The sequence below is a fragment of the Pipistrellus kuhlii genome, unplaced genomic scaffold (assembly GCF_014108245.1).
Source record: "Pipistrellus kuhlii isolate mPipKuh1 unplaced genomic scaffold, mPipKuh1.p scaffold_m20_p_9, whole genome shotgun sequence".
NCBI classification, from domain to species: Eukaryota; Metazoa; Chordata; class Mammalia; order Chiroptera; family Vespertilionidae; genus Pipistrellus; species Pipistrellus kuhlii.
In genome coordinates, this window is record NW_023425595.1 from 24,110,676 (window position 1) to 24,134,756 (window position 24,081).

General features: G+C 38.9%; 1 protein-coding gene across 4 annotated transcripts; it reads left to right on the top strand.

The window, feature by feature from the left end:
• Positions 1–10,592: 10,592 nt before the first annotated feature.
• On the top strand, positions 10,593–22,332 carry PSMA1 (proteasome 20S subunit alpha 1). 4 transcript variants are annotated; one of them, XM_036426585.2, is made up of 10 exons: positions 10,597–10,712; positions 12,266–12,310; positions 12,580–12,681; positions 12,807–12,910; positions 15,044–15,132; positions 15,737–15,807; positions 15,934–16,063; positions 17,189–17,268; positions 20,758–20,868; positions 21,956–22,332. In XM_036426585.2, the coding sequence occupies exons 1-10, from the start codon at positions 10,710–10,712 to the stop codon at positions 22,010–22,012; spliced, it is 792 nt and encodes a 263-aa protein (XP_036282478.1). In that variant the 5' UTR covers positions 10,597–10,709; the 3' UTR covers positions 22,013–22,332. The 4 variants fall into 4 exon arrangements, 3 of the variants coding, with proteins under 3 accessions (XP_036282480.1, XP_036282478.1, XP_036282479.1); XM_036426586.2 differs by lacking the exons at positions 10,597–10,712; positions 12,266–12,310 and adding an exon at positions 12,325–12,445; XR_004986097.2 differs by lacking the exons at positions 20,758–20,868; positions 21,956–22,332 and having other exon boundaries at positions 15,934–16,147; positions 17,189–17,267.
• Positions 22,333–24,081: the final 1,749 nt, after the last annotated feature.

Consider the following 24,081-nt stretch of genomic DNA (forward strand, 5'->3'; position numbering starts at 1 on the left):
AACGTTTGCAAAATATTCTATTAAATATGGAGTTTAAAAAGTCTATGGATATTCTCCTGAGGTTTGTAAGTTATCTACAATGATGCACAGACCAAGCTAAATTCTCCATGGTTTGCAAATTTTGCAAGCCACATGCTAACATCCTTTTAAATGAACAGTATCACTCCCTTATCAATGGGGGTGGGGTGGGGGAGGAGTCCTTCTGGGCTCAAAAGTCAGGACTTCTACTTTTCTTTTCCCAGCACCTTTTCCTCAGGCTTTACCAACTTCCAAGAAGCACCCACAATGTGTGTGTGGGGGGGTGGGTGTGGGGGGAGGATATATAAGCAGAGAGTAAGAAGAGTCAGAGTTCGAGAGCCCTGCCAATTAATCAAAGGTCAGCCTGGACCCTCTGTGGGGACCAGGAAGCTGAATTTCTCCTGAGCCAGCAGAACTGGATTGCAGCCAATCTCTAGCTCCTTCCTGGGCCTGCTCCCCACAGTTTTGTGTGGCCCTGCATCGAGACAAAAATGCTCTGTAGAAATAGGGCCTAGTTTCACCTTTTTTTACGTGAACAGATCAAGCAGAGAGTCGAGGGACAGAGGACAGAGGACCAAACTGGTATTTGCTGTGTCAAAACTTACAGGCTTATTTGGAAAGATTCAAAGTAAGTAAAAACTTCTTATTAACATAGGACTAGAGTTGTGAAATCTGATCAAAGGGTTTTATGCAAGGATGCCATACACACATACACACACACACACACACACACACACACACACACACATATTCTCATAGTGATAGAAAAAAGTAGAGAAACATTCATTTTAATTAGGGGAGCAAACTGTTGTTTTTCATAAATTCGTAACATTTCTCATGCCAGCAATTTTCCTTTGACTCTAAAACGTGGGAATGGTACTTCCAAGTTTTTGCCCCCTCCTCAAAATGAAAGGGACGTAAAATTCTTTTCATAGAAATAAAAACGCACAAAAAAAGTACTTTCAAGTACTTTTAAAAAGCACTTTAAACTGATACTAGATGACTTATTCTAAAACAATCTTCCCCTTTAATTGAGCTTTTCTTCAGATTTCCCAAGAGGAAAAGTTGACGTCTAACTTCATGTGTTAGTTCCTTTTTTGCTTTTATAAATTTTTTTCTCATATTTACTTTCTGGCAGAAGCATTTTATTGTTCTGTGAAAATCCGGTTGCAATCCATCAGATATCAGTTCTCAGTAAGGGGTTATTAATAATAAGGTAATATTAGTTAAGGTAATAAGTTATAAGCAAGGAAATGTGTAAAACTGTAAAAGAGACATTTATGTCCAGAAATGACAGACCTTTATACTTTTTCTGCATTTAGGTAATCTCAGCCTATTTTTTGGAAATGTGCATTGAGACGTAAGTGAGTTTTTCACAAGAAAAAAAAAAGTTCCAAGGACTGGGTCCAACTGGGAGGAATGTTACCCAAGGTGGCCCGAGACAGCTAGCGGAAGAGTCCCGATTTTCATCACACTGATTGCAAGGAGAAAAGGTCATGGCACAGAAGACAACCTTATATGTTTGTGGGCCAGGCAAATGCAGAGAAACAAGTGGTGAAGCTGCAACCAAGAGAGTGAAGATCTGAACAGAGCTGGGCAGGTGGAGAGGGTCAAGGGAAGAGTTTCAGTTCTGAAGCCACAAATGTGAAGCTGGCGCCAGAGGGCCCCTTTTTCGTTGGCTGCTGAGAGTTTCTGCTGCTTGGAGTTGCTACCTGGCACTCCAGGCTAAACACTGCAATATATGGGATTTACTTTTATTCTCTCTTTTATATACTTTCTTTTCATCTCGGTGCTACGTGATTTTTCATCCTTTCATTCTTCCTCTCATGGGTCCCTGTTTTTAAGCTTCGTTTTCTACAGTTCTAGGTTCCTTTGCATTTTTTATTTTGTTTTCATTTAGGGCTCTATAAAAGCTAGTACTTTTGCTGTTTTGGGTTGTTTTTTTTTTCTCCTTTGTTCATGTAGTCTGATTTGGAAACCAGGACTTTATGTTGGCTTGGATTTCTCAGGTCTCTAATCAACTCTGTGGAAAATAGAATAGCTTGGCAACAGACATAATAATAATAATTAAAAATAATAGCAAGCATAAAACGAAGAAATGAGACTCAAAAAATAAGAAGGAAAGTGACAGAGAGTCATAGACTTTCATCTGAAAATATCTGATCTGGCCAACTGAGAAGCTCCACTGCTAACCAGTTAATAAAGTCTCTCTAGGTGCAGAAAAATAAAACCAGAGGAAAATTCTGCCTTTACGTGTAGAATTTGCTTTGGGCATTATCTTCTGGTGAAATTCCCACGTACAAACAAACCTTTGGAAAACAATGGCTACAACTAGTTAAGATTTCCAATGACACTTTTAAAACAGAGAGCAGATTTGTTTTTTCCGCCACAACTATTTCAGAGAAGTTCTCACTTAATTTCATGCACGGTCACTTTGTATCGCCCATCTGCATTCTATTTTGCTGAATCAAAATCTTGTCAATGAGTTGTTTTAAAAGACACTCTTTGAAATTACCCACACCCTAAACAGCAGTTCTGCTGTGTGTATACAAATGCTCTGGAAAGGCACAAGTCAGGTATTGGGTGTAGGCACAGGACAAACCGCATGGTCTGCCTTGGCAGCCCTGTCCTCACCTGCAAGCTGCCCACACACACTCCCTTCCAAACGGTGCTCCTCTGATGCCAATTGGCTGGCTGAGCTACTCTGGGAGAGAGCCTATGGGAGGGGAAGAGAGAGGTGGTGTGGATAAATATTTTACAAACGAAACTTCAAGTTTAAAACTTGATTCACCCTTTCCATAAAATTCACACTGGAAGTCCCGTCGCTTCTTAAAAAAAACCTTGGACGTTGAAGAGTTAAGGGGGGTATGGAAGCTGGTGTAGCCCGGGGCTGTCATCCAAGGCCAGCTCGAAAGGCAGCAGGAAGGGTTTGGTTCTGGCGAGGCTACAGACAGGCCATCTGGATGCAGGGAAGGCCTAGAATGCCAGAAACAGCTTTTCTTTTTGGTGTTAGGCTTCATTAAGTTCAGCCTGGGGAGAGTCTTTTTGGTTTGAGACCCAAACTGAGAGTCTTCTTTGAACAGGGATTCTGATACTTTCAACTTTATATAAAACATACTTATTAAATATATTCTTCTGGTTAAAAAAAAAAGTTATAAAAAAGCCATGCACACAATTCAACACATTTTAAAATGATATAGATCAGATTCACTAGACATAGAAAAAAAAAAAAAAACCTATGCGTAGTCTTTAAAGAATTTTGCTAGTAATAGATATATCTGGATATGTTGTCTGGAAAATAAAAATTGTTCTTTATCCTGAGCCACTCTGTGACTCTTGTGAAGAATTATTTTATTGTATTTCCTAGAGGTCCCTTGAAAGATCAGTTTTACCGCGTTGACATTGCTTTTATGTCTTTAAAAGTACTCTTTTTCTTTATTTTTTTTATTATATTTAATTAGATTACATCTGGCATAATGTTAACGTGGGTCCGTTGTAATTCCTCTCACAGGAAATTTTTCTTAACTAGAATTGGAAAACAACAACAACAAAAAGTCCTGCAGGGAAATTATAGCAACTTCCTACTCTATATCACTCATGAACATACAGTCTGTTAGGAAACCACCCTCTTTACAAGATACCATCTATTCTTCTCTAGCTATAGCAGCCTGTGTTGGATTTGTATGTGTTAGTCTTAACAATTAAAGGAAAGGTGAATGTAAATTCCCTTGGACAAAACAAAGCAGGAAAGAGAATATTATCCTTAAGAGAATTCTTACCTTAAGGAAGAGAAAATGCACGTATCTTTCTGGGTGGGGAAGATGGGGAGGGGAGGGGAGGGGAGGCTGGTGGAGGACTTTTATCTTTCCAAGTCATTAATTGCCACCTAGCAGCAGAGAAGGGAACTGCACACTTAACTTTGGATTTCAATTCTAGAAAACATTGGTTTTAAAGGGCATATTTAAAAGGGCACTTTTATTATGATCAATATCTAAGGAATTATTAGCCTACTAGTAAACTAGGGATTTTTTTTTTGCTTTTTTAGTGATAAAAGAAAAAACACAACAAATGAAAAATTTTGCTTATTTATAAGATACCCGTGTTTCCCCGAAAATAAGACATCCTCCGAAAATAAGACCTAGAGCATAGAAAGATAAGACATCTCCTGAAAATAAGACCTAGCGCAACTTTGGGAGAAAAAATTAATATAAGACACTGTCTTATTTTCGGGGAAACAGGGTACTTTCCATCATAACATGTCTGTTCTTTTGTTTCTCTATGGTTACCCTTGCCACCTCAGCAATAGGCCAAAGGAAAAGACATTCTGAAGCCATGTAGACACTAAAAAAAATGCTGGCTTTGGCCAGGAAAGGAAGAAATGCCTGTTTTTAATACAGAAAGCAGTTTCCCAAATAATCTCAGGGTAGATTTCTACAGAATATATCTTACGTTGCTAGGACAAAAAAGGTTGTTTATTTTTAAAAATTATAAGACATCTTTTCATAAAGGATTAAATAATTTCCAGACCAAATGATTATTCAAATGTGTTTAGGAAGGGGATCCTTATTTCTAACTTCACCAATCATGTTTTTATTTTTGTAATACTCAGCCATACACCTTAATGGAAAAAAAGACCTCTATTATAGTGCATCATAAGTTTTGGCAGCTAACTAAAAATAAAAATTTCAAGAAATTAAAACACTGTTATTTAGAAGTACTTCACAAGTTAACAAGTTGAAAAAGAAGATTCCAAGCTGAAAAAGTATAACTTATTTAAGACAACAGAAAGGCAGAGGAGTGACCTCACTGTATACTTCTAGTCTGCCACTTTTTATCTAGATAAGTAATTGACATTACTATTGTATTGACTATTTGAGTATTTTTTCACTAAGGCAGCCAGCAACATTTTACAAGACAAATACTGGTTTAAAAATAACAATAGTAGCCTGGCCGGTGTGGCTTAGTGGTTGAGCACCAACCTATCAACCAAAAGGTCACGGTTTGATTCCTCATCAGGGCACATGCCTCGGTTGCAGGCTTGATCCCCAGTAGGGGGCATGCAGGAGGCAGCCAATCAATGTTTCTCTCTCCTCTCCTCTCTGAAATCAATAAATATATATTTAAAAAACAAACATATATATATATATATATATATATATATATATATATATATATATATATATATATATAGGCCTAAGCGAACATTACGACTGGTCAACCAAACAGTCAGCTTATCTCTATGACACACACACTGACCACTGGGGGCAGATGCTCAATGTAGGAGCTGCCCCCTGGTGGTTAGTGAGCTCCCACAGCCAACCTCCTGCAGCCAGCTAACCTTCTTCCAGTCCCTCCTCCAGCCACCAGCAGGCTCTGATCAGCCCCAATTGGGCCTGGGAGAGATGTCCCAGATCGGCCCTGATCTTTGGCCAGGCGGAGGGACCCCACCGTGGCACCAATTCGTGCACTAGGCCTCTGGTAACTAATAAATATTGAGTATTTACCACGTGCCAGGCAGTGTGCTAAGCACTTTAAATGAAAAGTTCATTTAGTCATCACAACAATCATAAAAGATACTAGCCAATATTATTTCTAGTTTGTAGGTTTAAGGAACAACAAAACACAGGTTCAGAAAGGTGAAATTAGTAGTTAAAGGTCTTGGAGCTCATAAATAACTAAGCTTAAATACAAACCCAGTTCTATCTTAATATCGAAGTCCCCAGCAGTTAATTCTTGGAACTCTTTTCTATCTGTTCTTTTTAAAAAATATATATTTTTTTATTGATTATTTAGAGCACATGTGTCAAACACAAGGCCCGCGGGCCAAATCCGTCCTGCCAGGCCTTGCAATGTGGCCCGCACCGTGCTGTCATCACTGCACTCCGCTGCGTTTCCATCACAATGACAGTTTATGACTGTTCAGTAAACCATTCGGCCCGCGATTTAGGCTGGATTTTAGATTTTGGCCCCTTCTCTGATTGAGTTCGACACCCCTAATTTAGAGAGCTAGAGAAAGGGAGATAAATAGAAACACTGATGTGAGACATCAACAGGCTACCTCCTGCACACTCTTTTTGAGGATCGAGTCCGCAACCGGAGCATGTGCCCTGACCAGGAATCAAACCAGTGACCTTTTGGTTCATGGGTTGAAACTCAACCACTGAGCCACATCGGCTAGGCTCTTTTCTACCTATTCTCACCCTAGCCTCATGGCTCTAAATAATATGCCTGCAATGATGACCTCCAATTTTGTGTCTCCAGCCTGAACCTCTGCACTGAATTCCAACAAATATGCCAACTAATAGCTCCATATCTCTATTGAGATATCTAATAGGCATCCTAAACTTTTAATATGCAAAACCATATTTATCTTTCCCCAAAAACCTGCTCTTCTTATCTCTCCTTTGTCACAGTTTATTGCAACTCCGTTTTCTCAGGCCAAAAACATTAGTCATTTTGAAAGCTCTTTCTTTTACGTGCCACATACAATCCATTAGCAAAGTACTGTTGGCTCTGCCTTCAAAATATATACAGAATCCAACTTCTTCCTACCATTTTACCATTACAACTCTGGTCCAAGTTATTGTCATCTCTCACTTGGATATATAATTGCCTTGATCTTATTAACATGCCTGGCTCCAGTCTGTTCTCAACATTATCATTTTTAATCCATTTCTTAAAAATATATTTTTTTATAGATTTCAGAGAGGAAGGGGGAGAGAGAGATAGAAACATCAATGATGAGAGAGAACCAGTGATTGGCTACCTCCTGCATGCCCCCCACTGGGGACTGAGCTCACAACCTGGGCATGTGCCCTTGACCAGAATCAAGCCTGGGACCCTTCAGTCCCCAGACCGAAGCTATATCTTTTCCTTAGATATCTGAACCAAACCACCCAGGTCTTTAATCCATTTTAAAGGATTATTTGATAATCCTTTAAAAATAACAGTCAGTACATTTCTCATTTTAGAACCCTCTCTCAGAGTCAAAGTCACCTAAAGGCCCTATACTACCTGCACCCCCTCCCAGACCATTTCCTCTCAGATTTCATCTTATAATAATCTTCTTTGGGAATTTTTGTCTGTTTTGTTTACTGAGCTATTCCTAGCATATCTTAGTAATAATGCTTGGCATATAGTAAGGTGGTTAATAAATATTTGTTGAATGAGTGAGAATTATCTAACTCTAAAGTATATCCTTTTCACAATTTCCTTCTACACATATATTGGTGGCTCTGAATTAAGTTTGGTTGGCTGGACTCTCTTCAAAGTGGCTCGTATATCAAAGTTTCACTTTTGGACCAACAGACGAGACATTTGGCCTCCTGGGGTTTTAGTGGCTCTCATTCCTTTAAGCATGAGTTGGCCCAGGGTACACCCTGATTCTTATACAGTAGTTACAAAATGGACAAATAAGGGTATGTTGCAGGAAGAATAAGCCAGAAAAGCAGCACTGCTTCTAGTTTGTTACTTCTGGATTTTTAAAAATTAAATAAAAATACATTCCAATAAGAGCCAAGTTAAAATTTTCACATGGACATGTAATATTCATTATTACTCAACAATCTAGATGACATTCTGTAACAATTGCTTAATTTCTGGAAAAAAATATTTCTAAACAACTTAACTATGCCAATAGCTTTTGTACAGGCCTCTCTTTTGGTCACACAACACTGAGGGGATAAGGTGGGAGTGGCTACAAACAAGGCTGGCTTTAGACTAGAGCGAGCTCTCTAGAGGCTATCAAATGTTAGTTAAATAAATTACGATCCTCTTATGTGATGGAATACCTTACTATTAGGCGGACACTTAAAAGCATGTGATATGTAGTATAATGTTTAAATTAAAGAGTAGATAAAAATAAGCATATATAATTTGATACAAATTTTTGTGGCAGTTTATTTTTTTGAGATGTTATCTCCTACTGCCTTCTGATCTCCTATTGGCAGCCTCCATCAGCTGAGCTTAACCAGAAGCCAGAGAGGAAGGGACATTGCTGCTATAATCCATAAAGAGTGAAGTAGATACATAGAGGTAACAGAATATCTACCATGGTGACATTAAAGTGCAAGCAATTCTACAATTTTACTGTCAATATTTTCAAATTTAAAAATTCTACTAGAAGAGTACTAAAAACACCAAGTTTTAGATATCAATCTTTGGTACTTTGCAATTTAGGGGTAAAAATATTCATTATACAGTATTTTTATAATACTGGAGACTTGGAAATAATCTAATTGCCACCCATAATTAATTTATTAGATTTCTACACAAGGGAATAATATGCAACTGTTGAAAACAATACAGATCATTACTTATATATAAGAAAAGATGGCCGCCCTAGCCAGTTTGGCTCAGTGGATAGAGCATCACTCTGTGGACTGAAAGGTCCTGGGTTTGATTCAGGTCAAGGGCACATGCCCCCAGTAGGGGGAGTGCAGAAGGCAGCCGATGAATGATTCTCTCTCATCATTGATGTTTCTATCTCTCTCTCCCTTTTCCTTCCTCTCTGAAATCGATAAAAATATATTTAAAAACAAACAAACAAAAAAAGAATGCACAATTTCCAAAAAAGAAAAGATGGCCATACTTTTTTAAGTGTACTATTCATTCAGTAATACTCAGTAAGCAGTTAGTATGTGCCAGGCATTGTGCTAGGTGCTGGAGAAACAAAAGAGAAAAATCTGTTAATTTAAATCTGTTATTTTAATCCACTAAATTAACAGTGATTTTTAAAAAATGACAACTAATATTGTCGAATTTAAGGAGGAGGACACTCATACTATTGTTTGGAGTAAATTGGTAAAACATTTCTGGAGGGCAATGAGCACTTTTTATCAAAAGCCTTAGAAATACCCATTTCATTTGACTCTGCAATTCCATTTTTATGAATTTACTAGAGGCCCAATGCACAAAATTCATGCAAAAGTAGGTTTTCCTTCCCCTGGCTGCCAGCATTTGCTTCCCTCTGGCATCCAGGACCCAGGCTTCCCATAAAGGGAGGTCCTGCCCACACACCGCAGCCCATTGGTCAGTGGCCTGGGCCTCTTTCTGCAGGTTGATCATGGGGCGATAGCCAGGCCCCCAATCAATTGCATTGCACCCACCTTGGCTGGCCTGGTGCCAATGGATGTCATAGCGTGGTCCCAGATGGTCATCCAGATGGTCGTCCAGGTGGCTGGCCATTCTGCTGTTCAGTCGATTTGCATATCAAGCTTTTATTATATAGGATTCTAAAGAAGGGAACAGAGATGTACAGGAAAAAATACATCAAGCAGCTCATAAATACATGGCTTGGGAAAAGGAGTACTTAAATATTAAATAGGGACTTCAGTAAATAAAATATATGGACATAAGGTGGAATACCAGGAAGCTCTGTTTAACCTGAAAAATTTTTTAACACGGAAAAATGTCCAAAATATATGTGAAAGGTTTAAGAAAGAGTGATACTCAATTGTCCCAAACTTGAATAAATCACTTAAGTGATCTGAGTGTTACTTCGTCTTCAAAGCTCACATCCTAAGGATCCTTTCCTTTTTAAAAGTATATTTTTATTGATTTCAGAGAGGAAGGGAGAGAGAGGAAGAAACATCAATGACGAGAGAGAATCATTAATCAGCTGCCTCCTGCACACCCCACACTGGGGATCTACTGGGAATATGAACCATGACCTCCTGGTTCATAGGTGGATACTCAACCACTGAGCTATACCAGCCAGACCTCCTCCTTAAGGATCCTTTCAACTCTTACCTGAGTCCAGGTACTCATCCTTTCTTCAATATAAAGAAAATAAGTCATCCTGGGCAGTCGGCAGATATTAGGTTGGCTACTGCTTGCAGTGTCCTCAACTATTTAATCTCAGGGACGTATTAATGCTTTCAAAGAGAAAATACATATCTCTGAAGAAAGTGTCCCATTTTTTTTCTCAGTGACCTAGTCAATCAGGAACCAGGCTTGGTTTGGGGGCGGGGGAAGGGCGTGGGACGCACAGAAAGACATTAATGCCCTCAAAAAGTTCAGTCTGGTGGGAGGAAACCAATAATAATGACGATGACCAATGATGACAGGCCTTGACAGATGAGTTCTTTTGGATTCCCACGTGCAAAGAAAAGCATGTACATCGACAACATGCTCCAGTCAGCGTATTACGGTTGAACCAGAAGACGGGCCATTATTTTGTGGCCTTTCTCATGGCAATCTGCTTTTTCTCCCAGTCACACAACCCACCACCTCTCTGTGGATGGTAAATGGGAGAGGCTGAGCTGCACACTCCATCACCCGAGTAGCGGCAGCGGTCTTCTCAAGCGATGTCAGGGGCATCCGGCAGGGCCAGTGAGAAACTGGAGGACATCTGCAAGCACACAGGTAAATCGCGAGGATGGAGGAAGCGCAACTTGGTACTGGCCGGCCAGCAGCTCTGCGGGGCCGTGGACACTCTGGCCCCGGGATTTCCCGCCAATCTCGGTGCCACCTTCCCCGAGGCCCCGCCCACCCCCGGACGTCAGCGCTCCAAAGGCGGGGAAGCGGTGGGAGCCTATCGATGTCTCTGGGATAGATTGCTCTGCCCTGCGCCTCTGCCGTCAAAGTGACGCAGGCTTCCCAGTAGATCGCCGAGCGGTAGTTTCGGCGGCGCTCCTAGATCGATCGGCAGCTTTGCAGGAGGAGCGCACAGCCAGCCCCGCGTCGGAACCATGGTGCGTTGGATTCCAAGCCCAGGCAGGGTTGGGGCAGAGGTCCGCTAACTGGCCGGGTGGCGAGCTGCGTCTCCAGCCAATCCTTAGAGGGGCCGAGGGCCGCGGGGCACGGGAACCAGAGACGACGCGAGGGTTCGGGCAGTGATTCAGCATCTCCGGCCTGGCCGGGAGAGGGGCGGGCGGGAGTCGGGGCGGCCTTTCTCCAGGGTTTGTTTGTTTCACTTTCTGCCGGGCCTCAGACACGACTTCCTCCGTGAACTGGCCTAGTTCGCCCTCCAAGTTCTCTCAGTGGAGTAGATACTTAGCTGTACTGAGTGGTCCCCTCGTGCTCTGCGTGGGGGGTTGGAGGGGTGGGAGGAGAAAATAGGGATTTGCGTTGGAGGCTTCCTGGTACTGCCCTTGCGGACTTGACTCCAGGGTTTGGGTTCCGGTACCGCGTGCACTTTCCTGCTGTGTCCTATCTAATGGCCCTGTCCCCTAGAACTCCAGGAGAAAAGGCCATTTTCAGTCACATTGTCCAGTCACCTAGTTTTCAGATGAGTAAACCAAGGCTGAGAGGAGATATGATGTGATCAGGATTACAACATGGGACTCGGGGCTTCCAGTACTCAATCTGTTCACCCCATGATTATTCTCTCAAGGACTGTTCCGGTAGACTTCTTTTAATACCATCATTAAAGCAGTAATGGTTCTGTCGCGGTAGCTATTTGTGTCCACTTCTACCTTTCTGAGGACATTTTTGTGTTTATTCATTCAATATGAATGTCTATACCTACAAGGCACTATTTTAAGTATGCTGAGCATTCAAAGATAAAATAGACATGCCCCTAATCATAATATAAGGAAGAGAGGATGTGAGGTAAAGAACTGGTGGGAGTATGTGTTGGGGAAATGTTGAAAGAAAAGATGGAGAAATTTCAAGAGATAGACATTTGAGCTAAATTTTCAAAAAGGAATGCTTTTGATTATTTATTAAAGCTGGTATAAGGGAAGAACATAAGCAAAGATATGAGGGAAAGTTGACACACATGAACTTGGGTAATTGACTGAACCCAAAAGGAGTGCCGTGATCTTTGGTAGGATTGGAAGTTGGGAAGATAGGTCCCATCTAGATCTGCTTCCTCCCTCCCCCACTAACTCATGGTATATGTAGAATTGGCTTGCAACTAAGTACATACAGTAGTAATCTTACAGTAAGATTGTATTAACAACGTTGTATTAAGGTTGAATGGGAACAGATGGGAAAACTTTTTTAAAAATTTATTTTTTATTGATTTCAGAGATTAAGGGAGAGAGAGATAGAAACATCAAGGTTGAGAGAGAATCACTGATCAGCTGCCTCCTGCATGCCCCACACTGGGAGTAGAGCCTGCAATCCAGGCATGTGCTTGACTGGCAATCAAACCATGACCTTCTGGTTCATGGGTCAGTGCTCAACCACTGAGCCACATCAGCTGGACAGGAAGACATTTTTTTCTTTACTAATAGAGCCAGTTAAGAGTTGGGATTTGTAATGTTCTTTTATTAATAGGTCTATTTTCTTTTACTTTCAGTTTCGCAACCAGTATGACAATGATGTCACTGTTTGGAGCCCTCAGGTAAATGTTTTATGTAATTTTTATGAAGTGGCTTTTGGTGGCTGCAGTATGTTTAGAAACTCATGATATTGTAGGCTGTGAGAAAATGGGATAGAATCACTTTGGACATTCCTGGGCCTTACATTTATCATTCAAGTAAGTTTTCTGGTTTAAAAATAATCATTTGAGATTTCACTATGCTCACCCGAGATTTGGGAACTCTAATTTTAAATTTATGAAAGTCTTGTAAGATGACTCTAAGATATCTTGTTATTTTTTTTTTTCTTTAGGGCAGGATTCATCAAATTGAATATGCAATGGAAGCTGTCAAACAAGGTTCAGCCACAGTTGGTCTGAAATCAAAAACCCATGCAGTATTGGTTGCATTGAAGGTAAGTAAATAAAGCAATAAGTGTATCTTCCTCGTTTAGAAAAACAGAACTATCAAGCATAAGTTTCACTGTACAGGTAATAAAATTTTAAAATTATTTGTATGTTTTATAATGTCTGTATTTAGAGAGCACAGTCAGAGCTTGCCGCTCATCAGAAAAAAATTCTCCATGTTGACAACCATATTGGTATTTCAATTGCGGGACTTACTGCTGATGCTAGACTGCTATGGTGAGTATGATCATGAAAAACAAGCAACATCTCTTTTGATTTATCATTGATTTCATTTCTAGAGAAGAACCAGTTAATATATGTTAGAGAGTTCTCTACCAGAGTATTTCTAAGTTAAGGTTGTGAATACCTTAGTGCAGTGTTTTTCAACCTTTTTTGGGCAAAGGCACACTTGTTTCATGAAAAAAATCACGAGGCACACCACCATTAGAAAATGTTAAAAAATTTAACTCTGTGCCTATATTGACTATATATAAAGTAATTCTCTTGAATAGGAATCAAATAAACACAAAGAAAGTATTTTATAATTACTTTATTATGAAATATTAAGTAAACAAAATAGTGAAAAATTATAAAATTCTTGTCTTGTCTGCACCTACGGCACACCAGGCAACATCTTGAAAAACGCTGCCTTAGTGGATTTGGGCTCAGTTATTAAGTATCCCATTTCTTGATTCCTATAATAGTAACAAATAGAATTAAGCATATTAGCACATTTGAGAAATCCCTGAATAATGTGAAACTTAGTAACTCAGTGTGTATTGTTTGAGATGATATTTTGTTTAAAAAGAGCTTGACAACTTTTGCCTGATTTCTGAGAAACAGCTGAACTACCCTTTCTTTAATACACCAGAATTTTAGTTTTTGAAAAACTTAATTCTGGATACTGCATAGTATGTACAGGTGAATCAGATATAGATCTTGTATACTAGGAAGTGCAAATCTAGTAATATATCTATAATGGAAGGTAAAAAGTGGAGAGTAATAGATGTTTGTGTGAGTTCAAAGGAAATGAAGATTATTTCTATTAATAGTTGAAAGGCATTATGTAAATGAAGAGCTAGGGCTTTGAAATCACACAGAATGAGTTTACTTCCCACCTATATTCTTAGTATCTGAGATTGGGCTTGTTGTTTAAACTCTTAATTTTTTTTAGTATTATTTTATTCAAGGTTATTGTTAAGTAGCCTAATATGTAGAGCACTTAACAGTAGCTGCAGCTAATATGTGAGTGTGTGTATTGGATTATGGGAGTAATAAGCCAAAACTAATATGTTTTTGGTATGTGACTTAAATAGGGAAGAAAGAATATAGCTACTAAGGGGAAATAGTAATGCTAACGTTTAAGATTTGTAAGTTATCCAGCAAACTCCTGTTCTTTTGAATCAGCAGTATAGTGACAACACTATTGATTTATGGCAGTTCTTGAAAATGTAAAATATATTTCACTGTCAAACATTTTATTTAAACCAATCTGTTTAAAATGTCATGTCAACATGTAATCAATATAAAAACTACTGAAATATTTTACATTGTTTTTATACTAAGACTTTTAAATTTCATGTATATTTGGTACTTATGATACATTTCAATTTAGACCAACTATTTTTTAAATGCTCAGTAGTCACATGTGATTAGTACATGCAATATTGGGGCAATGCAGTCTGAGACAGCCTTGGGAAATGGACTTAAATAAAGTACCGAGCAAAGAGCTTGGTTTCTGCAGTTAGCATTTAATCATCAGATGTGACATGTACACAAATTGGACAAAGCAATACAGAAAGAAAGGCAGATATCTGTTGTTTATCCTCTTGGCTTGAATAGTTAGGCATGAATTCCCTTTTCCCCAATGTCAGACTTACTTGAATCTTGTCAGGTTTAGCGATGAGATTCAATAGTCAGGAACAAGTAACAGTGTCTTAGTATAGATTCTATGTTTTGCAATTGCTCTATTGGGGAAATTTTAGTTTTCACGAAAAAAACAGTAAACTTGTTCCTGGCTAAAGACAGAATTCAAAATAATCTTTTTGACAGTGGGAAAGATAAGAGAGAATGTTCTTTTTCTCTTGTTCAGCCTTCTCTCTATTCTATAAAGTACTCTGAAACAAAGGTTCTTTAAAGGAATATTTTAGTTGTGCAAGGGTTTTTGTTGTTGTTGTTTTTAAACTTCACGTGCTTCCCTACCCCCAGAGTTTGGTATAAAAACGCATCCTTCCATGTCTTTCTGGTTCACTTATATGAATGTAATCCATGTGAGTGTTTGGAAGAAAGCAAAATGAAATCAAACTACTTAATTTAGATTTGAATAACTCTGTGATTTGAAATTACTAATTTTTCTTGTTTCTTTTTTAGTAATTTTATGCGCCAGGAGTGTTTGGATTCCAGATTTGTATTTGACAGACCTCTTCCTGTGTCTCGTCTTGTAGCTCTAATTGGAAGCAGTATCCTTTTTATGTTACAATTTTGGACCTGAATTTTAAAGAATTTTGATACTTAATCCTTTATGTTAGTTATTAGAAATATTATAGTGTATAACATAGGTAATATTGCAGGAAAAGGTTAGTTACTTTTCAATAACAATGTTTAAAATTTAGAAAGAGAACTAGGGGAACTTTTACTATGGAAGAGTGGGTTCTAAAATATGGAATTGGTTTGCTCTATCATTAGCCCTTATAAGCAATTGATATTTTGCAGACATAGTTAAGGTCAGTTTCAGTAAAACTAACCAAAATGAGATTTAAACTTTTTTTTTTTCCTCAGTTCTGTATGTCCTAAAAATATTCTTTACTGCTTATATCCAAAACAAATGAAGTTCTCTTTATGAGAAGAAAATATTTTATTAATAGTTGAATATTTTTTGGTGGATTGTTGAGCATTTTTTTAATAGTAGGCCAAAGAAATATTGTTCTGTTGTTTTATTTTCTTCTTCCTATGATAGATTATGCAGAAATTAAAAAATCAAAAGTTCTTTGTTAATAATGTTTAATTTGAAAAGAAAGATAGTATTTTATTTCTTGTTAGAACAGGCTCTTTAACTAGCTTAAGAGACCCAGATACCAACACAAAGATATGGCCGAAGACCATATGGTGTTGGACTGCTTATTGCTGGTTATGATGTAAGTTCACGGAGTATTTTTTACATTTTAATGATTTTTAAAAAACTGACTAGAAATTGTCTAATTTTTAGCTCAATCAAAATCAAGAATTATGTGGTGTTTCTCCCCCCTTGCCCCCATTTGTAGGATATGGGCCCTCATATTTTCCAAACCTGTCCGTCAGCTAACTATTTTGACTGCAGAGCTATGTCCATTGGAGCCCGTTCTCAATCAGCTCGTACTTACTTGGAGAGACATATGTCTGAGTTTATGGATTGTAAGTGATTTTTATTTGCCCCCTCCAGTCTTTATATAATGAATTAGCACAGCTTCCTAAATGAAGAAAACTACCAGTCTTACAGTAAGAATTTTTTAAAAAATTAAGCCGGTGAAGTGTTTATTCTTTCTGTTATACATGCTAGCTGTTAGCCCTTCTAACTACCGCAGTAGTTACATTCACTAATAGGACTTTTTCAAATTACAAATATGTGTCCCCAAACTTGAAGACTTGATTCAGTTGTTCTGAAGTGTGCCCCCTACAGTTGAGAAACACTGTTTGCAGCTGTTACCTTTTTAGGCTCTGTTCTTACTTTTAGCCACACAGATATTTCTGCATAAACAAGTAAAAACTCAGTGTAATTGTAGCAAAGAAAGGTAAAAGATATGAGATGGCCCTAGGGTCCTGGGTTCAGTTCCATTCAGGGGCACGTCCTGGATTGTGGGCTCAATCCCCATGCAGGAGACAGCTGTTCAATGATTCTCTCTCATCATTGATGTTTCTCTCTCTCTCCCTCTCTCTTTCTCTCTGAAATAAATAAAAATATATTTTTAAAAAATATGAGATGATAGGGTAGGTTTTCAAGTGCTTTGCTTATTGTCTTGAATCTTAACACATGGTTTTTAAATTATTTATTGAGGTGATCATGTGGGTTTCCCCTTTCATTCTATTGTGCTATATTGCATTAGTTGACTGAATGTTAAACCATCTTTGCATTTCTAGGAGAAATCCCTCTTGGTCATAGTGTATAATATAAATTATATGTATAAGTGCTTATATAAACATATAAATGTTTCTAGATTCAATTTACTGTGTTTTGTTGATTTTTTTTGTGTCTATATTCATGACAAATTGACCTATAGTTTTATTCTCTTGTGATGTCTCTGTCTAGTTTTGCTACAAGCCTTTGAGCTTTACATTTGTGAATCAGGATTTTGATTTAGCTTAGCATAAAGAAAAGTCAAATTCAGTAAAAACCATATCTCATTAAATAAAGCAATCAGCAATGTTATCATGACTAGAAGATTATAAGGCTAAACATTAAACTTTTGGCTGTTTTTATTGTGATATATTTAATGTGACTAAGATGGAATTAAGAAATAATTGTTTGTTTATTATATATAGGCAATTTGAATGAACTGGTTAAGCATGGCCTGCGTGCTTTAAGAGAGACACTTCCTGCAGAACAAGACCTAACGACAAAGGTAAATGCCATGTTTTCCAATTGTAGATATTAACATTACACTTTAATCATTAATTGCACAGGAAATTTGGGCATGGATATGGTCCCTAGGCCTGGCCTGCGATCAGGGGCATCTCTGGCCGCTGGCAGCTGGCCCAGCCACCACCCACCCTCAGTTCCCTGTTCGCCATTGGGTGATCAGAACCTGCGGGCTGTGGGGAAGGACTGAGAAGTTGGTCGTTCCCACCCCAGCCATGGGTCGCCCTCTGTGTGTGGGGTGAATGGCATGTCAGGGGCCTTGGTCTGGTGCCACCCATGTCCTCGCCACCCACCCCTAGTTCCCTGTTCACCATCGGGCGATGGGGGCCTGCGGGCTGAGGAAAGGGACCAAGAAGTGGTCAGTGCGCCTCATAGTAACTTGTCATGCAGTTGTTCTGGACTTTCCGCCATTTTGGTCAATTTTATTATATAGGATAATAAAACATCTTTGCTTTTATGGCACCTATATCCAAGTGGCGGGAGATAGACAGTGTACCCATAAGTAAGTTATGTAGTATATAGATGATAACATTGTAGAAACAGTGAAACCGTGTAAGAGGAGAAAAAATAACCAATTGGGTGTAGGTAGGCAGTATAGTGGATATAATTTAAAATAGGTGTCAAGGATGGCCTCATTCAGAAAGTGGAATGTGCCCTGCTCAGGGCACATATAAGAGTCAACCAATGCATGAATAAGTGGAACAACAAATCTCTAAAAATCAATTTTAAAAGAAAGAAAGAGCCAAGCTGGTGTTGCTCAGTGGTTGAATGTCAACCTATGAACCAGGAGGTCACGGTTCAATTTCTGGTCAGGGCACATGCAAGTGGAACTTGAGGAAGATATCTAAAGGGAGTGAGTGAGTGAGCCATACAGATGACTAGAGCACGCTTATTCCAGGGAATGCAAGTATAAGGGCCTTGGGTCCAGAATGTTTCTAGTATTAAAGACAAGGAGGCTGATAGTGTTGGAGTTAGTGATCAAGAAAAAGTGAAGAAAGGAAGTTAGAGAGGTAATGGATTGACTATGTCTTATGATAAGTACTTTGGATTTTACTATGAGTGGGCTGTTAGAGTTTGAGCAGAGGAACACCACGATTTGATTTAGGTTTTAAAAGATTGGCTGCTATTTTGAGAACAGATTCTAGTGGGAGCATGGGTAGGAATAGTTTTAAGACTGTTACAGTAATTCAGGTGAGAGATTGTTGCAGATTAGGCAGAGTCATAGAGTTTGGTTACTTTGTATTTTTTTAAAACCTATCGATTTTTTTTTTTTTTTTTTTTTAAGAGAGGGAAAGATAGAAACATCGATGAAAGAGAAACATTGATTGACTGCCTCCTGCATTCCCCCTACTGGGGATCAAGCCCACAAACCCAGGCATGAGCCCTGATGTGGAATTGAACCAGTGACCTCTTGGTGCATGGGATGATGCTCAACCAAATGAGCCATACGAGCCAGACCTTTTTTTTTTAAAAATATATTTTATTGATTTTTTGCAGAGAGAAAGAGAGGGATAGAGAGTTAGAAACATCGATGATAGAGAATCATCAATCAGCTGCCTCTTGCACACCCCCTACTGGGGATGTGCCCACAACCAAGGTACATGCCCTTGGTCGGAATTGAACCCGGGACCTTTCAGTCCGCAGGCCTATGCTCTATCCACTGAGCCAAATCAGTTCGGCTATTTTGTTTTTTTGACATGGGGGAAATTATAGCATGTCTGCTGCATGAGAATAATTCAGTATAAAAGGAACCATATATATGGGAAATTTGAGAAAACCTGCTAAACCAATTTCTTTGAATAGTATACAGGTGGTAAGATAGATCTTAGAGAAGAAATTGGATGATTCATTCACAGTAACAGGAAGGGAGAGAATGTAAGGACACAGATACAGGAAAGAGTGGATTCTGTGGGAGTTTGTGAATGTTCCCTTCTTAATTGGCTTTTATTTTCTCAGTGAAATAGCAAGGTTTCCATCTGTAAGGAGAATGGGGGATTGGATGATTTAGGGACCTTTACAGCACAAAACAGAAACCAGTAAAGGCCTCCTGGAAGTTAATGATTATTTATTAAAGTGAGATCAGTCATGCCTTAACTGGTTTGGCTCAGTGAATAGAGCGTCAGCCTGCAGACTGAAGAGTCCCAGGTTCAATTCCGGTCAAGGGCACGTACCTTGGTTGCGGGCACATCCCCAGTGGGGGGTGTGCAAGAGGCAGCTGATGGATGATTCTTTCCCATCGATGTTTCTAACTTTCTATCCTTCTCTCTCTTCCTCTCTGTAAAAAAAAAATCAATAAAATATATATAAAAAAATAAAGTGAGATCAGTCAGGATATTATAAATCCATTTTGTTACAGTGGTTAGATAATTAGTATGTATATGAAAACTTTATAGCTGGCATAATTTTTTCTAAAATAAATTTTCCTGTTATAAAAATAATACTCTTTTTTAAACAAATTAGGAGCCCTGGCAGTGTGGCTCGGTTGGAGCATCATATTGTACATGCACTGGAAGGTTCCGGGTTTCATTCCTGTTCCGGGCACATACCCGGGTTGCAGGTTCAATACCGGTCAGCGTGCATGCGAGAGGCGGGCCAATCAATGTATCTCTCTCACGCAGATGTTTCTCTCCCTTTTTTTATTTTCTCTCTTTTCCTCTCTTCCCCCTTCCTTCTTTTAAAAATAAAAAAAATAGAGAAGTACATTAAATTTTAAAACTTTGTTTAAATTGCTATAATGCCATCATTCCAAGATAACTATCTTTTAAAAGTTGGGTGTAGACCGGACATTTACAGTTTGGAAATGTTAGCTCAGGTATCTGGCTTCCTGATTTCATATTTTTACTGAACCATAGAAAATGGCCTTTTTATCCATATGCCTACAATTTTCACTAAAAATTTAATTTGCAGGAGTTATTTTGCAGTGGTTAGCATTCACTGAACATTTTAAGCATTGCTCTCTAATTTTTCCATGTAGAAAATAGTTGCAAGCCCCCACTTTATTTAGCTTTTTAGATCCCAAAAGAGTTAGGCTTACTTCCTAGCTAAGTGGTTTGTTCCCTCACACTTGTTAGCAGCATATTTCTATTAATAGCCAATGTGCAAATTTTGGGGTTATTCATAAAAGTGAGTATTTAAATTGCAAATCACAAGGGCTTACTAGTTAAGTTTTATTCAAGTACTATATAAAACTTTATTCCCAATATCTATAATAATAAAAGTTTAATATAGTAATTAGACCGTAGTCCTTCCTTACGAAGCCGGCGGAGGGAAGCCAGCCCATGTTGCGGGTGCCTGTGGGCAGCTGGAGGGAAGCCTGGGTCCCAAGTGCCAGAGGGAAGCCGATAACCACAGCCGGGGGAAGGAAGGCCTACTCTTGCACGAATTTTTGTGCATCACACCTCTAGTTTTATCAAAAGCATTTTTCAACCTAAATTCTCTTGATTTTTAAATTTTTACCTTTTCCTCTTCTCAGAATGTGTCCATTGGAATTGTTGGTAAAGACTTGGAGTTTACGATTTATGATGATGATGATGTGTCTCCATTCCTGGAAGGCCTTGAAGAAAGACCACAGAGAAAGTCACAGGTATATAACTAATTTTGACACAAGAGGCTTTAGTTTGATAGTTAACTTGTTCCTTCTACAACTGTGTAAATCTACCATTTTTGTCTTTAACTATTGAGATAAGCTCATAATTCAAATGGCTAGGAAAACTAAGCTGAGTAAAGTAAAATACTGAGAGGGAATTGGTCTCCATAAACATAAAAAGGGTTGATTATATATTTTATATTTCTCACAATTCTATGGGTTGCCTGGGACTCAGCTAGATGGTTCTTTTGCTGGTCTCACTTGTGTCTCTAACACATTGCAGTCAGTCCAAGATGGTTTTACTCACATGTCTTTACTCACACTTTCTAGGTATCTTACAGAGACAACTAGGAGGCTGGGCTCTCTGCTGGAATGGCTGGGCCTCTGCCCATGCAGTCTTGGGGCCTTTCTTTCCCAAGGGTCTCCTCAGCAGGGTGGCAGCTCAGAGTTTACAAAAATTTAAAAGCTTAAAAATGAAAGCTGTTAGGCATTCTTAAGACTGAGGCCCAGGACTGGCACAGCATCACTTCAGCACATCTTGTTGACTAAAGCAAGTCATAGGGCCAGCCAGGAGTCCATAGTAGTGGGAACAGAGATTAACTGGGGGCCAGTTTTGGAAACTAAGTTAGTTCTTCACAAATACTGGAGAGGATCAAGACATGTCGATGAATCTCATATTAAATGTTGGACTTCTATATTGGATATTTAGAATGCAAATTTGCTATTTATATATGCTTATTTGCTATTGAAAATAAAGTGTCCTGTTCAGAAATTTCTTCTACAGCATTAGTTTCTTTTCATTTTGAAAAGGATATTGTTGGCATTTGGAGAAGCAAGATTTGCATTATTGAAACTGCTATTGGAAGGCTTTAAATTCTTGAGCAAAATAAAGTATAAAATGCTAGAATTGTTCGATGATGCTTAGGTTTTCAGAACTATGACACAATATATATTTAAAAAAATAACCTTTGTCTAGAAATTTCAATAGGACAATGAACTAAAACTGAAAATATACCTAACCCCTTTTTCTCATAGATTTATTTATAATGTAATATTGCTTATTTTCTTTTTTCTTCCTCTTAAGCCTGCTCAACCTGCTGATGAACCTGCAGAAAAGGCTGATGAACCAATGGAACATTAAATGATAACCCCCAGTCCATATTTGTATTAGCAAATGTGTAAGAATGCAGGAACATGTACTGATGACAGTAATCTATACTTCGACCCAAAAGGTGCAGTCATGGAATGGTATGTTTTAGGAATCAGTCCAGATGTGAGGTTTGGAATTGCAAGCAGCTTCACTGAAACCATATAATGGAATGCATTTTTTTTTTTTTTTGAAAGGGTCTCTATAATCATTTTCTAGAAAGTACATTTGCCTTTACTAATGTTTTTATATAAAGAACATAGTGTCTTTCTGGTTTTAAATACAACTGTGAAATAAAATTGTTTCACCTGCTGATATATTGTTGTTGTTTTTTGTTTTTGTTTTTTTTAACAGTTTCAACTATATAAATATTAGTCTGAGATTACATGTAGTCATTTACCATGTTTGTAAAATAAATTGCCTTATTTTTAGTGGTGGGGGAAAATAATACCTATTATCTATCATAGCCTTAAGCCAATTTCCCAGTGTATGGACTGGCTGCATGAGAATTCATGGAGATTTGGTTTAGAATATTCACAGGTAAGTGGTGTGGTTATTTTTCCAACCAACAGATGGCAGTAGTGATAGCTCTGGTCTCATGTATGGAATTTTTTGCAACTGTAACAAAAGGGAAAATTTAATATGAAACCTTCATTTCTGCTTATCCTCCCTAGCCACATTCTGGCGCATGATCTTTAGTTTGCCTTTCATTATCCTGTGAGCTATATAGCAAGATATAATACTGCAAAACAATTTTTATCTTTTAAGATTCATATCTTTTTGGAGGCAACTTGGACTTTAGACTTAATTTTACTTATTAGCTGCTATTGGCTTTGGACAAGTTATTTAGCCCTAATTAAGAAAATACTTTGGCCCTGAGCAGTTTTTCTCAGTGGTTAGAATGATGGCCCTCAGACCAAAGGGTCACAAGTTCCATTCCTGGTCTAGGATGTATACCTTGGTTGCAGTTCAATTCCCAGCTTAGAAGCAACCAATTGATGTATCTCTCACATCGATGTTTCTCTCTCTGTCTTCCCTCCTGCTCTCTCTAAAAATCAATGGAAAAAATATCCTCAGGTGAGGATTTAAAAAAAAACTTTGGAGAATTATTTTGAAGGTTAAATCAGAGATTTTATCTGAAAATATCTTGTATATTAAACAATTTATTAAATGGTAGTTTAATTTTGTTCTAGGTTGCCCAAAACTTTTTTGTTTTTTTAATATTTTTATTGATTTTAGAGAGGAAGAGAGAGAAACATCAATGACTAGAGGCCAGGTGTACAAAATTCATGCACAGGTGTGGCCCCTAGGCCTGACCCAAAGGTCCCCCTCCACCTGAGTCACAGCACCCATGTTCCCACATGGAGATGCGTTGAGGGTGGCTAGACACTGCAGGCTGAGGCGCATAATTCTACTGCACAGAAGCCGAGTGGGCAGCATGCTCTCTCCCAGACCAGTTCATGCGCGAACCCATGAGGAGCCTGACCAGTCCTGGTGGCAGTGGCTTGGCTCACCCAGAAGAGGCCACACAGGTGTGGGGTAGGCTCCTTGTTGGCGTCCAGCACCTGAACACAGCTTCCCCAGCACACAAGTTCTGGCATCCTGGGGAAGGGTAGCAGGGGGAGGGAGTGAGAGTGAGCTTGGCAGATACCCCACATTCTCACCGAACCTCGCCGACCCCAAGTAGCCGGTGAAAGATCACAGTCCCCCGCCCAGCTCCCTCAGTTCCCTCACTCCTCCAGGACTTGTGTGCTGGAGAAGTCCTTGTGCTCAGGTGCTGGGCGCCCATGAGTTGCTGGGTAGTGGCTATGCCCCCCACCGCCACTGCTGGTCACCATTTGTGAGGTGATGGGTTCACTGCTTGCACCAGCCTTGGCCTGGTGCCACTCGATCTCCTACACCTCCAACCCGCCACAGTCCCACTCGGGGCCCATGGGGACCAGCAGCAGCTATTCCATTTGCTCTCTGTTAATTATAATTCCTAATGTCTTTACATAGAAACTGTCACTTTCTATGTAAACAGATAATATTCAATTCACATGGAATTTATTAAGCATCTATAT

Coding starts and splice junctions, on each gene's coding strand:
- PSMA1 (XM_036426585.2), top strand. Junction 12,682..12,806: donor CAGTATTGGTTGCATTGAAG/GTAAGTAAATAA, acceptor GTCTGTATTTAG/AGAGCACAGTCAGAGCTTGC. Junction 20,869..21,955: donor GACCACAGAGAAAGTCACAG/GTATATAACTAA, acceptor CTTCCTCTTAAG/CCTGCTCAACCTGCTGATGA.